This window comes from Pteropus vampyrus, unplaced genomic scaffold (assembly GCF_000151845.1).
Source record: "Pteropus vampyrus isolate Shadow unplaced genomic scaffold, Pvam_2.0 Scaffold96, whole genome shotgun sequence".
Lineage (NCBI taxonomy): Eukaryota > Metazoa > Chordata > Mammalia > Chiroptera > Pteropodidae > Pteropus > Pteropus vampyrus.
In genome coordinates, this window is record NW_011888877.1 from 970272 (window position 1) to 985255 (window position 14984).

Genomic DNA, 14984 nt, shown 5'->3' on the forward strand with positions numbered 1-14984 from the left:
GTGTACTTAAATCAAGCAAGAAAAGAAGAGAGAATATAAGTGAAAATAACTTTAGTAGCAGAACCATTCAATTTTTAAGGAGAATGAATGCTTAACGTTGCTCTAATAAATGGCACAGTCTTCTCCCTTCTTCTCATTTTAGAAAATATTTTTCATGTTCTGATTTAAGGAAATTGTCCAGAATGTTTATCTATATCCTTTATCTCTCCTTTCCATATCTTTGTCTGAAAAATTGGAGTAATGACAGAACCTATCCGTTGAGAAATTTAAACATCTGAAACACTAAGCAAATACTTGGTATATACAAAATTTAGATATTACACAATTATTATCATTAGCTATTACTGGCTTAAATATACAGCTTAAATATATTATCTAAATGATGATATATCTGCAACACCAAATATATGTACAGTTCATAGGAAGCTCTCTGTAGAATTGAACTCTTATTAGTTAAGTGAAAGGGGCTTGTGTAGATTTTTTTGAGTCACTTGTGCAAATTAAAGTTTGATTGTAGTCTAAACCATTTTGAGAACCCTTGTAATATATAAATACATTTTTTTTTTAAAAGAGTGTTTTAAAACACAAACATGTCAATCTAATTGAACTGTTCTGTATATTTGCCAGGGTTTTGGAATGACATTAACTGTGGTTATCCAAACACCTTCATTTGCCAGCGCCATAACAGCAGCATCAACGCCACCGTTATTCCTACCATGACCCCAGCCCCAGGAGGTTGCAAGGAAGGTTGGAACTTTTATAACAACAAGGTAAGAAGAAGATTAGTTGCTGTCTTGACCTTGATCCATAAGGAGTGACAGTGCAAATCTCTCTGGCTTAAAGTTAACTTTTGCTTACTTCACCACGTTAGAAAATTTTAGGCAAGAATAGGTGGAGATTCTTATGTCAAATTCTCTATGCAAATTGAGACTCTATATAAAAATATTACCCAGATAGTTGTATCCTTTGTCCCAAGAGAGAGAGAGAAAAAAAAAAAAACTTCGCAAAGAAAGTTTTGCGGGTAATAAAACCGGCTTAATTTTTTAGATCTCTATTTGGTTGCAAGAAAATTTATGTTTAGCTATAATCTTCATCGATAATTCTGGTGTCTTTCAGGAGTCTTTTCACTATGATCTTTAGTTAATCCCTATGGCTTTTTTTTTTCTTCTGTCCCAGTGTTTCAAAATCTTCGGATTTGTTGAAGAAGAAAGGAAAGCCTGGCAAGAGGCGCGAAAAGCTTGCATAGACTTGGGAGGAAATCTGGCATCTGTCAGCAGCGAGAGAGAGCAAGGTACGCAGGCTGCTGCATGTTAAGCGGTGCGATTTTCCTCATAAAAGGGTGGGATCCTGATGATAGTAAACGGTTTTATTAGTTTTCCAGAGCAAAAAGAAGAAGTGGAAAAAAAATCAAGTGCACATATCGAAAACGATTTTGTTCGGGTGTAGGCACTGTGCTGGGCATTTTACATATAAAGTTCCTGTTCCTAGTCAGAACCGCTCTGCATAGCTGGCGTCACTCTATATTGTGAATGAGAAAATGACCGCTCTGAGAACCTAAAGTTGAGGAGCTTGCTGGGCGAATGGTGAGGGATCAAGCTGCGTCTCCCAGTCTACATCTGTTTCCACCAAACCGTGTGCTCCCCAAAGAGACAAACGGATAGAGCAGTTCTAGCAATTAAAAAAAAAAAAAATTGCCTATTTCCCATTTACTGCTCTTCTGGTCATGCGACCACGTAGCCTAAAATGCAATGAAACTGATTTTTAAATATAAACTTTGACCAAATTGAAAAAAAAACATTTTGATAAAATATAAGGATATACCAGAGCTTTGAGGAAGAGCTCCGAAGGGGAAAACTCACCGTATCCATTTAGCAGACTGTAAAATTCATTATGTAGCTGCGAAAAGAGGGATGCTTGACCACTTTTGCATGTTTTTTGGGGGGCCACCTTCTCGGAAATAGATATTAGGTTAAATTTGTGACTTGTCACTTTAAGGAGGATGTTGAACCAGCTGTAGGTGATTAAGATGAAAGTGACCAAATTGATGAAGGGTTTGGAAAACGCAGCAAGTGGCAAGTGAGGAATGTTTGATAGGCTCTCAGGTTCCATAGCGTGGAAAAGAGAGAAAGTGGACGTGGAAAGATCGACCTGTATGGCTCCTGAAGAAAGACCTAGAATCAAGAAAGGCAAGTATAGGGAGATAGATTTAGGTTGACATTTAGGAGGTCACGCTAGCAATTAGAATTGATTGGCTGAGTCGCTTCGTGAGTCTTCTAAAGGGCTGTGAAAATGCTTAACCTAGAAGGTACTCAAATAGGTGCCATGGAGTCTTGTATATTGGCTAGTACATAGTATGGAAGATGCTCAATATTTGTTATACGTATGAATTGATGCAGATATTGTAGAGGAGGGATGTGGTCTGGATAATTTCTAAGTTCCTTTTTGGTTCCAAGATTCTTTGACATCATTTACAAGAAAAAAAAATGGTATGCCTCAAAAAATATATGAAAAAAGAAAGACGCTAGAACCATGTATGGCGCTCTCCCAATCGTTTATTTTACTCCGTCAACGCTGCTATGTGCTCTCCTGGAACACAATGTATAATCAATCAACCAAGCTTTCACTGAGAACCATCAGCAAGTTCAGCAACTTGCCAAGACACTGAAAGAAAAGGGTCAAACCATAGCATACAAGAAATAAAAATTAAGAATATAATATTCACATTTCTCTAACTAGCCTGCCCCATTTTAGGCTTAGCTACCCAGCAGCGAAACACAATAATTGAGTTCCTCTCTTAACCACAAAGTGCTGATTCCTGGCATAACACAATTAGAACCTGGGTAATAGAGACGTGCAGAAGGAAACAATTTCACATAGAATAACATTATTCCTGGCAAAATAGGCACACGTTGTTGAATTCTTATTGTGGTTGTTGGCAGAAATAAAAGTCAGTGCTGAAATATTGGCAGGTAGAGCCTTTCCACATTTAATTTCGAGTTGGGGATAGGGTAGAAGTTATGATCGTCTTTAGGAAATAAAATAAGACCAAAATAAGTATCTGCCCATGTTCTTCTCACTCTCTGAAAAATTTTAGACTTTTTTTTTTTTTTTTTTTTTACTTTTAGTTAATTGAGAAATAAGTAAATCTCTGTGACATTTGCTACTCTGCAAAAGAGTAAGCACAGGGCTGTGGCCCTTCCATGAAATTGTTTGCTCATGAATAAACAGATAACTGTGATCATGATCATTTGACAGCCTAATGCTTCTTGTTTTGACAAGTAGTATTCATCTTCAGAGCTTTTCTAGATGAAGAGCCGTATCTGCCCCGCTAGTTGTTCTAATCAGATTATCCTACCTATAACATCAGAACCCCTGCTAACTCATAGGATGACTGTGTGTGAATTAGAACAATGTGCCTCTCACTGCAGGACAGTTGGCAGCCCTGACCCAGACTGGGGTGTATGACATGGAGAGTGGGGCGCACAGATGGGCTTCAGCCTTACTTGTCCCAGTGCCCTAGTGTCCTTGGGCAGGGCACAACCTGTACAACTTTCTGCAGCTGCCCAGACAAAACCTAGACTTTTATTGTGTGAAACTTTACAAAGTCTAAAGCTGAAGCAGTGATTCAATGCTAAGGTTAGCATGTGCCTGTTTTCCTGGTAAGTAAGTGCTTTTAAATAATAATAAAGACATTAATCACATGCTTGGTGTTTTGAAATGAACATATTTTGAATTTTTTTTTTTTGGTATTTTCAGTATTACCCTCCCCAAATTTAAAAATTACCTTGTGACACTTTCTTTCAGCATTTCTTACCTACCATATGAAGGACTCCACTTTTAATGCCTGGATTGGGCTGAACGATGTCAACTCAGAGCACACGTTCCTTTGGACGGATGGGCGAGGAGTTCATTTTACCAACTGGGGGAAAGGGTACCCTGGTGGGAGAAGGAGCAGCCTTTCCTACGAAGATGTAAGGGTCACCTCCAGGTCACCGCTCTAGACACTATCAGTTTGCTTCAAGTCATCATGTTAGCGATTAGTCTTCTGTGAAAAATCCACCAGGGGACTCCTCGATCTGATTCATTCTTGCAGATTTCAGCTGTTTCAGACTGAGCCAGCCTTGAAGGAAGGGGTAAAAATTCAGCTAAGAGTTCTTCAGGCCATGGTGGCAGTGAGGGACAGGGAAAGCCAGCCCCGATGTGCACCTGCGTGGTAGTCAAGAAGTACACTGCCACCCAGAGTCATCAACTTTCTCTGCATCGGCACCCTCCCCCCTCAACTTTTGAAGCTGTGTAGTTTGCAGGGTATAGGTCTACTACTACTTCTAAATATATCATCATCCTCATCATCATTATTATTACTGAGCTAACATTTGTGGAATGCTTACTATGTGCCAAGCACTGTGTTCAATGCTTTATTTAGTACATTGACCTAAGAGACAAATGATTGCTTTATTATTTTCATTATTTCATTACTTTTAATCTTCTATCATTAAATAGTCAACTAATCAAGGTTAAGCACAATACTAATCCTTGTGAAAAACATGAAGAAATGTAAGATTTTGTTCTTAAAGAAGCTCACACTTAAGCTAGACCACAAGTCTTACATAAAAAAGAAGACAGTAAAGAAATGAAAGTACATAATTTGCATCAGCTATAAAGCATTATAGTAGTTAAGAGGAAAGATACTTATTATGGAATGGAGCGATCTGATCAGTCCCCACATATCTGTGAAGCCCTTCACCGGGTGGAGGGAAGGAATATGGAAAAGAATCAGTTAGGAGTCTTTTTCTCAAGAAGTTCAAAGCATAATGATCAGGGAAACTTGGCAAGAGGATGGGGAAGGACCTGTTGGGTGAAGTGAATAAAATCTTCAAGAAAAAGGCACATAGTAGGTTTGGTCAGGAATAAAAAGCTTTGGATGTAGAAGGGGTTTTATGCAGAAAAGAGGTAGGAGGAAGATTTGAAAGGTGGAAAACAGAATGTAGAGAAATTTAGATGTCCTTTGAAAAGAGTTTGGACTTTGTTGGAGACGTAATGAAAAAAAGTTTGAGCAGGAAAATGATCTGATTAAAATGAATCTTTCTGAGAATGAATTTGGTAGATGTGTGTAGAGTGGACATTTTGGTGATGGGTAAGTGATTTTGTGAAGAAATTATTTGAATCCTCACTACATCAATGAGGGCTGAAAACTTACAGAAGTTAAAGTAGAACGGAGTGAGAGTTTGCTTAAAAAGATTTCAGGGACGAGAGGTGAATTTTATGTAAAGCAAAAAAAAAAAAATTATTATTGCACAAGTGTTTTTTTAGAACATAAAGAAAAGCAGAAACAACGGAAACAAAAATCTGTAATCTCAGCTTTCAGGAAAAAAAACTTTTTTTTTTTTGGTTGATGTTAGTCCTAGACTCCTTTTTAGTGCATGTCAAAATATAAAGTTTATATTTCACAAAAATGAAATCTAAACACATATACTGTGTTGTTACAATTTCGGGACTTGAAAAATGGAAAGACTAAATGCAGTTTGATAAAGAGAGTGGGAGAGACCTTCTCATACGCTTTTTGTGGTAAAAACATGCTTGCTGCATACAGGTCTTTGGAACTAGAGCAGAGACTCTGAGCCAGGACAGTGGAAGATGAAAGTAGGGAGGAAGGGAGATGGGGATGAGTAGAGAGTCTTTGAAATGTAGGGCTAGGGGTTCCTATTGGCTGAGGCTCATGGGATAATGTGGCTGGAGGCAGTGGGTATTGACAAGACAACTGTAGCTTAGTGCAAACTGTATTAGCTGTGGGTCAAGGAATTCATGAAATTTCTGATAGCAAAGTTTCTCTGACCTGTCTTCAAAATTTATCCAACTCTATTTGGTTTTCTATTAAATAGCAAGAGTTCAATGTGAGGGGCCCACCTGGGAAGTCAGTGCAGTACTTGGAAAGTAGAGATGAATTGGACATAACGTAAATGAAAACAATCTTAAAAGATGAAGGTTAGGGATGAGGAATGCTCTTGGCTTATTAACGAATTGATTTGATTAATTGTTGACCCACACTTTCCCCCTCTCTCCCTCAATACACAGGCTGACTGTGTTGTTATTATTGGAGGGACATCAAAAGAGGCAGGAAAATGGATGGATGACACCTGTAACAGTAAGCGGGGCTATGTATGCCAGACACGTCCTGGTAAGTCCTACCTCACCCGCCTGTGAGGGCTGGAGTTTTACATTTTTTTTAACGCCCTCCTCGATTTTGCTGTGAACCTTCAACTGCTCTAAAAAAAAAAAATAAAGCCTTATTTAAAAAATGACCATTCCCTTGCATGTCAGCAGGTTTGAATCTCACTTTAATCCGTGTATGCCTGTGACAGACAAAACAAGTGATATTTTCTCTAATTTATTCATGAATGTACCCTTTCATCCATTACTGGAAAGAGTTGTGCAGATTAAACTTGAAGTTGAAACTTCCTAATTTCGTTAGAAGTTTGGGACGTTTGCCTACCTGTTCATTTTTTAAAAAGTGTCAGAGCAGAATGCCTCAGTTCATCTTGGCACAGAACATCATGTATGCCTCATTAGTTGTTCTGTATTCTACGTCTTAAAAAATGTAGATATCTTATTTGAGTTCCTTGTTTCGTCTTAGGAAGCCTGACTATAGTTAAATAAAAATAATACACAGTGTGTGAATATTTACTGAGAGCCAAGATTATGGTCTCTAGTGAAACTGGAATAAAAATGTCCAGCTACACAAGAAGGTCAGAAATTAAGGAAACAGATTAGAAATGAGGGTTGAGGGAGAAGTAGTAGGTGGCTGTCATCCTGACTACAGCTCTTCGAGGATGAGTTTGAGTTAGAAAGTACTTGTTCTCCCAGATCTAACACATTTTTCTGTACTTTCTGGGACATCAGGGAACTAATACCAACGATGATTGAAAAATCACTTAAGATATTTGCAGATGACTCAAAACGACTGCAGGCATTCTAATCGTTTATTAATCCGAGAGCCAGTTGCAGACCACGCCACTTTGCTCTCTATACGATGCCCACAGCACCAGAATCTTAGGCCCAGTAATGCCGTCTGCGCCTCTGTTTTCTGGAAGAAATGGGGAGGATCCTTCTGGGAGTGAATGATGATGGACAAGCTTACTTAAAATCGTTTTCTTTTAATTATAAATATAAGTGATAGTATATTTGCCACCAATAAAAATATTTTGAAAATTTTAACGACTTTAGGCTCAATGGAAAGGCATCAAAATAGGAATAGGGGATATATTTGGATAATGGGATTAAAGGTGATTTTTAGTTCATTTATTGTTTTTTCCTGCATTTTAAAAAATTTCTCCTTCTCTCTCTCTCTATCTATATATGTATAATATTAGTACAAATATATATGGATAAAAATACATATGAATAATGTGAATAAAAAGACTTTAAAAATATACATGTTCTTTGTTGAAATTTTAGATAATACAGAAAAACATAAAGAAAAAATATTACACATAATCTCACCACTTGAAAATAACCTCTCAATAGTTTCTCGTTATAATTTTTTCTATGAATGTTTTAATAAACAAGCAAATTGGACAGATGAGCTAAGATGCCTAGTTGTATGTAATCTCACATGAAACCTTTTTTTTTAAGCTTTACCTCACTTGCCACTTTTGGTGGCCCCTAGATTTCCCAGTGATATTTGTTAAGACAAACCCAGATTTCCCCATGCTGGGAAATGATAAGACAGTTCATTTTCTAACGGGCTGTAACATTTCGAGGCTCCTGGCCTAGGGCTCTTGGTTCAAGGATATTCTACCAACACAAGGTGGCAGCAACAGGAGAAGAAAGGGAGGCCACCCTCGCTGAACTTGAGTTGTTGCCTTAGCAGCATAATCAAAAGAAAGTTTGGCATTTGCGGAGTCACAGAACAAGGCAGATGGTGGATTGGGTTTGTATATAGTGGGACAGGACGAAAAGTGACCAAGACAAAAAATTGGTAGGCATTTAACCTTAGACCCAGGATTGGTAAGGTTTTTCTGTAAAGACACAGATTATAAATGTTTTAGGCTTTTCTGGACATATGATCTTCGCTTTGCTGTCAGATTACTTTACTTTGCTGTAATCATAGACAGTCATACAGTACATAAAAAAATGTGTGGCTGTGTTCCAATAAAACTTTATTTAGGCACACAAATTTGAATTTTATATGTTACATGTCATGAAATGTTATTCTTCTTTGATTTTTTTTCTTCTGCTGTTTAAAAGCCAGTTTTTAGTTCATAGGCTGTGGTAACAGACCCCAGATTTCACCCTCTGGCTGGACTTTGCTGACCTCTGCCCTAGGTCATCAGCTAAGGCATGCTAAGCTCTGTTTTGGGGTCTTGACAGTAAGTGGCTCTGAGTATGAGTACACCTAAAACAGCGATTAGAAATCCATGGTAGGAAATTGAAGAGAGAAGATCAGAAAGCCAATATGACTGGCTTACAAGGGCTGAGTCATTTTTGATAAGATGTGGGTGGCCTGAGTGAAGAACATAGGAAACGGTGAATAAAAGTACAGCTAGATCTTGAGATCGAGGTTAAATGAACCAGGGACTAATGTATGGCTTCATTCCAGAACTTAAACCCACCTCTTGAAGGTGTGTTATGCACAAATAGAGTCAAATAGATACAAATAAGATGTAAATTAATGGACAGAGTGGAACGGATGGGGGGAGGGAGAGGAAAACTACTCTTGACCTTGAAGTTTGACCAAGAGGGAAAAATAAAGATTAGTAACGACAGGATGACAGATGTTCTTTAATTTATGAGATTAAACTTCTGTCATTTCTTTATCCAGATACTAGATCTCATTGAATTTGCAAGCATTTTTGTTTCTCTAGAAACTTGATCATATAATTACCTTAATATTCTAAATACAGTTTGGAAATTATATAATTCAATCAAGCATCCTGATTAAAAAATAAAGCTTTGTTTTCAGGCATGAAATGGTTCATGGACATATTTTTAACACCTGATGGTTTGGCTTCTTATTATTTTTATGATGTATAAAATAAAGTAATCATGTAATGATGGCACTCAAGTAATGTTTATGAATAATACTAATGAAAATAATCTTTTTATCCCAGACTCTTCCTTGCCTAATCCCCCGGCAACAATTCCAACAGATGGTTTTGTTCAATATGGTAAAAGTAGCTATTCGCTCATGAAACTGAAGTTACAATGGCCTGAAGCAGAGAATTATTGCAAGCTTCACTCGTCCCTCATTGCCAGCATTCTAGACCCCTATAGTAATGCGTTTGCGTGGATGCAAATGCAAACATTTAATGAACCAGTGTGGATTGGCCTGAACAGTAATGCGGTAAGATGTGGAAATGTGCAACTTGACATGACTGATGCATTATGACTGAATATGAGTCTCTTTCTATTTAATCTGTTGAACATTTGTTGTGTGTAAGAAACCGTGCCAGGGTGTATGAACGATACTAACATAAACAAGACCCAATCTTTCAAGGATCCAGTGTCTACAAGGGTCTGCTAAGCTGGGGATACATATCAGAGATCAAACAAATATTTATCTAACTTACGTTAACTCTCAGATTGCTTTCTTCAAAATTTATTTTTACTTAGAATTGACACACAATATTATGTTAGTTTGAGGTGTGCAACATAGCGATTTAACATTTATACATACCTTGCAGAACTATCACCACCGTAAGCGTAGTAACCGTCTGTCACCGTACAAAAATATTATGGTATTGTGGACTTTATTCCCTGTCCTTACCTTACATCCCTGTGACTTATTTTATAACTGTAAGTTTATACTTCTTAACCCCCTTCACCTTTTCTACCCATCCCCCTACCCTCTCCCCTCTGGTAGCCATCAGTTTGTTCTCCGTATCTATAAGTTTGTTTCTGTTTTGTCTTGTTTATTTGTTTTGTTTGTTAGATTCCACATATAAATGAAATCATATGGTGTTTGTCTTTCTCTGTCTGACTTATTTTACTTAGTGTAATACTTTTCAAGTCCATCTATGTTGTTGTAAATGACAAGATTTCATTCTTTTTTTTATGGCTGAGTAATATTCTATTATATATATCTATATATCTATATCTTTCTCTCTATATATATCTCATATCTTTTTTATCCATTCTTCTATTGATGGACAACTCTCATATTGCTTTTTAATTTTAAAATTAACTGCATCTAAACAGTTTTATTTATTAACTTTTTCTTTCTAGTGTCATGATTACAACTAAGCCATGGGAATTAAGAAAGCAGGTCAAGGATGTAATTCCTGGGTCATGAGGTTCTTTTTTATTTTTTGTGGCAAGCCATTCTAGAGTTGTTTTCAGTCCTAAAGCTGTGGAGCTTCCATCTCCGTGGAAGAAATGTCGTCGCAGTTAATTCCCTGTATCCCATCACAGAGAAAGGAAGGCTGGCAGAAAACGAGGTGGGGTGAGAGATGAGTCACAGAACTAGAAGTGGTTCTAGAGCTGCCACACTGTTCCTAAAACGAGTCTCCTCTGATGCTCTGCGATCCATCTGTCTTCCACTCGTACACGCGTCCATCTAGCTAGTCAACCAGGAAAACTTTGTAGTAGAAGAAACTGAGGTGTCAACACGTAATTAAGAGACGATACAAGAAGTGTCAAAGAGAGTACGTACAAAGTGCTACGAGATGAGAGAAAAGGGATCAGCTGTACAAAGGGAGGGGACCAAGGGGGTTCCTCAGAGAAAGTCATTTTACTGATGTTAGTTAGCGAGTGCAAAGCAGAGAAAAGGGTAGAGGGGGATACAAATGGATAGTAGTTAGTGTCAGATTTTATAGAGCTTCTAATGTCATGAGCCAGAGATCGAAATCGACGCCTCAAGCAATGAGCACTTCCTACGTGAGGAACTGAACATATGAAAATAAGTAGTTCCACAATGATTTCTGTGACTAAACTTGGACAAGACATTTTTATGTCTGTGTTGACTCTATTTTCAGTAATTAATTCTCTTGATAATTCACTCATTTCCTTCTCAGAGACATGGTTACAATTCTCTTGTGAGTTTAAAATAGGCTTTTCTTTATTTTTAGAAAGATTAAATGGCTTTCCACAATACCGACACTTATAACTGAAACAGTACTATTATCTTCCTTATGTCCATAGAGTTAATGATTATGTAAGCATTGTTTGATTAACCATGGTAGAATACTACAAAATTCTAACTTGAGATAGCACATGCTTTTGATTTTGTCATTAAAACTATGGTAATTGGCTTGGTAAATTAAATAATGCAGTTATTTAATTTACTTCTTTGAATTGTTTAAAAATTCAGTTTTCTCTGATTAATGTTATATAACATGTTCTTGGGCATTATTAATAAAATTTCTTTTAGACTGTTAAAAGGGTATTATTGATAAATAATGTTTTTGATGTTATCAAGTTAATGTGTATATGACCATACATTTGTTTGACTAAATTTAATAAGAAACTACATGTGCAAATTGAATAAAACAATCAGCTTTAAAAAAAATGCCATTATGATTAGTTATAGTTGAAAGAACCACCTAAGGCAAGAGACCTATGCTTCTCTATTTTTTACCCATGAGACCTTACCTAAGTCATTTGTTACTGGCCTGTTTCAACAGCTGAACAATAAGATTAGCTGAGATGTGTTTCTCTCTAGGGTCCAGAAAATTAATGAAAATTACTTAATTTTTATTATTTCAATGGTGATATAATAAATATTTTCTTTGTTTAGAAGATCAAATTTCCATTTTGCACTGAAAGCTTATAAATGAGAGTTTCACAGAATATGACATAGGTTTTTAAGTCAGTTTTTCAGATTATCTTCCAAGAATGTATTTACGGAGATATCCAAAAAGTATTTATTTGTTTGTTTTTTCTTGTTTTTAAGGAAAATCTGCATTTACTGAATTTGAGTTGGTAGAAATGATTTATGATGTTTTTTTAAAATGCTTTATTGTTGTAGATTCTTTGTCAAATCATGATCTTAAATATATTTTCAACTCCTCATTTAATTCTTCTGGTATTTTCTAAATGAAGCAAGGCTCCATGTTAATGGTTATTTTTGTTCTTGCAGACCAATAGTGATTATGTTTGGACTGATAAATGGAGGGTGAGATACACTAATTGGGCTGCAAATGAGCCCAAACTGAAATCGGCATGTGTTTATCTGGATATTGATGGCTACTGGAAGACAGCATATTGTAATGATAGTTTTCACGTTCTCTGCAAAAGATCAGATGGTAATGGAATATACAAAGATAATCGAAGGATTTGAAATTTTTTCAATAAGCTAATACATACCACTGTTGATATTATTAAACAGTAACATGTCCTGGGGAGCTCAAGAATAAAATAAAATGTATTCTTTTACCTAATAAAAGGCTGACTTGGTAATAAACAGATATACATAGATCAAAATAATGGATATAAGAGATTTTCTTCATTGCTGGAGTTTATTGACTCTTTATAATTTCTGAATTTTTAGTATTGAGATGATTCTTTGAATCTATGTCAGATTTTTCTGGGAAATTATGATTAGTTTTGATATTGACAGTACAGCTATATCGAAATAATTTTATTGCAATGCATGTACATTCATCAGAGTCAATGATATTATAGGGATTTGGTTCTAGAAAGCAGTCCTAGAATTGGACAGCGGTAAAGTCCTACCATTCTAACTGTAGCAGTTAGTTTCATCCCAGATGTCAGTCATAGCTAAGGAGGCTTTGTAGAGATTAGGATCCCAAAAAAGAAAAAGAGCATCTTGATGGGGGACTCTGCAAATTATTTTTAGGTGACTTTTTTTTTTTTTTTCAAACTTAACATCTTTGTAGGTATCTATAGGTCTGCATTCTTAACTATGAGTGTGATTGAGTGCCACTATACTATAGTACATTATATTGAAATATATTTTAAATGAAAAATGATAAAACCCAATAATAAAAATGGCAGATCCAGGTGATTACCATTAGAACTTTTAAAAAATAATGATAGGTGATGAAATTTTCCATAGCTGCTAATACATTATTCTATGTACATTCTGTATATGACAGAAGTGTCAGGTTTCACTTTATTTTAAATGTCTTTTTATTAACAGAAATCCCTGCCACTGAACCTCCACAACTGCCTGGCAGATGCCCGGAGACAGACCACACAGCGTGGATTCCTTTCCATGGTCACTGCTACTATGTTGAGTCTTCATATACGAGAAACTGGGGCCAAGCAGCTCTGGAATGTCTTCGAATGGGTAAGTGCCATGTTTACTGTAGGAAAATCCCCCAAAGATCAATTCTGGATGACCACGATTCTAATAACCCCGTACATTAAAACAAAAGGAACAGAAAGATACCTATTTATTTTTCTTAATAATTTGTATTGTAACAGAATGGTCAACATTATCCCCACTACATGTAATTTCTAACATGGTAGCCTCAAAATCCTAAAGAATTTCGGTAGAAAATGATCATTTGCTGAACAAATATTTCTTACTTTCGGCCCTAATATTCTAAACTGTTAGGGTTCTCATTCTCAGTTATTCAGAGTATTGTGTTCACTTCTTATCACAGATAAGCTCAGGTTTCACAAGTGCCAGGAACCATTTTTCTTTATTAGTAATAAAAAAGCATTTATATCCGATTATCTCATTTGTGAAGAAGAAGAAAAGAAAACTCAAATAGACATGATATGGAGACATGATTTTCCCCCTGAAATAAAAATGTCAAATAAAGTTAATTTTTCAGAGTACATTTAAAAATTCGCCAAATTAAATCTCATTGAATATTTTACCGATTTTTTATTTTTTACTAAATTTTAATTATGCCCTAAATTAGGGTTCTTTATGCAATAGTGGTGTGCAAGAGCTGTATCTCCATTTCCTTCAGGTGCAAAACCTTGAGTTTTGACTTTTTCTTTTTATGTTTATTTTTTCAGCTTTATTGAAGTAAAATTGACAAAATTATAATACATTTAAAATGTATAGCATGATGATATGTTATATGCATATGTGAGAAGATTCCCCCCATCAAGTTAATTAACACATCCATCACCACACATATTTACCTTTTTTTCTTTTTTAGTGAGAACACTGAAGTTCTACTCTCTCAGAAAAATCTCAATTATACAATATAGTGTTATCAACTATAGTCAACATATTGTACATTAGGTCCTCAGACCTTATTCACCTTGTAACTAAAATTTGCGCCCCTTTACTAGCCTCTCCCAATTTCCCCCACACTCCAGTCCCAGGCAAATACCATTGTACTTTCTATTTCTGTGAATTTGACTATCTTTTTGATTCCAAATATCAGTGATACCATGCGGTATTTGCGTATCTCTGTTTGACTTATTTCACTTAGCATAATGCCTTTCAGGTTAATCATTGTTGTTGCAAATGGCAGGTTTCCCTCTGTTTAAAGGCTAAGTAATATTTCATTTTGTGTGTGTGTGTGTGTGTCCTCCACTGATTGTTCAGTACCATGTTTAATTTCTATACATTGTTTTCTTCTTGTAATTGATTTCTAGTTTCATACCATTATGCTCAGAAAACATGCTTGATATGATCTCAATCTTAAATTTATCGAGACTTGTTTTGTGGCCTAACATATTATCTCTCTTGGAGGCTGTTCCATGTGAGAATAATGTGTATTTGTCAGTTGTTGTATAGAATGTTTGGTATATATCTGTTAGGTCCATTTGGTCTAATGTATTTTAAGTCCATTGTTTCCTTATTGATCTTCTGTCTAAATGACCTACCCATTGTTGAAAGTGGTGTATGAAGTCTTCTACTATTATTGTATTGATGTCTCTTTATCCCTTCATATCTGTTAATATTTGCTTTACATATTATGGTGCTCTGATGTTGGGTGAATATATATTTACAATTGTTATATACTTTGATAATTGACTCCTTTATCATTATATAATGACCTTCTTTGTCTCTAATTATAGTTTTTGGTAAAATCTATTTTGTCCGATATGAGAATCAA

General features: G+C 35.9%; 1 protein-coding gene across 1 annotated transcript in view; it reads left to right on the forward strand.

Moving 5' to 3' along the window:
• The window catches only part of MRC1 (mannose receptor C-type 1), an 82631-nt gene that overhangs the window by 57896 nt on the left and 9751 nt on the right, over window positions 1–14984 (forward strand). Inside the window, exons 21-27 of the mRNA XM_011364416.2 lie at window positions 628–770; window positions 1177–1291; window positions 3805–3971; window positions 6073–6175; window positions 9108–9340; window positions 12074–12239; window positions 13097–13246. Of these exons, the coding sequence (XP_011362718.1) occupies window positions 628–770; window positions 1177–1291; window positions 3805–3971; window positions 6073–6175; window positions 9108–9340; window positions 12074–12239; window positions 13097–13246 (1077 nt within the window). The remainder of the gene's footprint in view (window positions 1–627; window positions 771–1176; window positions 1292–3804; window positions 3972–6072; window positions 6176–9107; window positions 9341–12073; window positions 12240–13096; window positions 13247–14984) is intronic.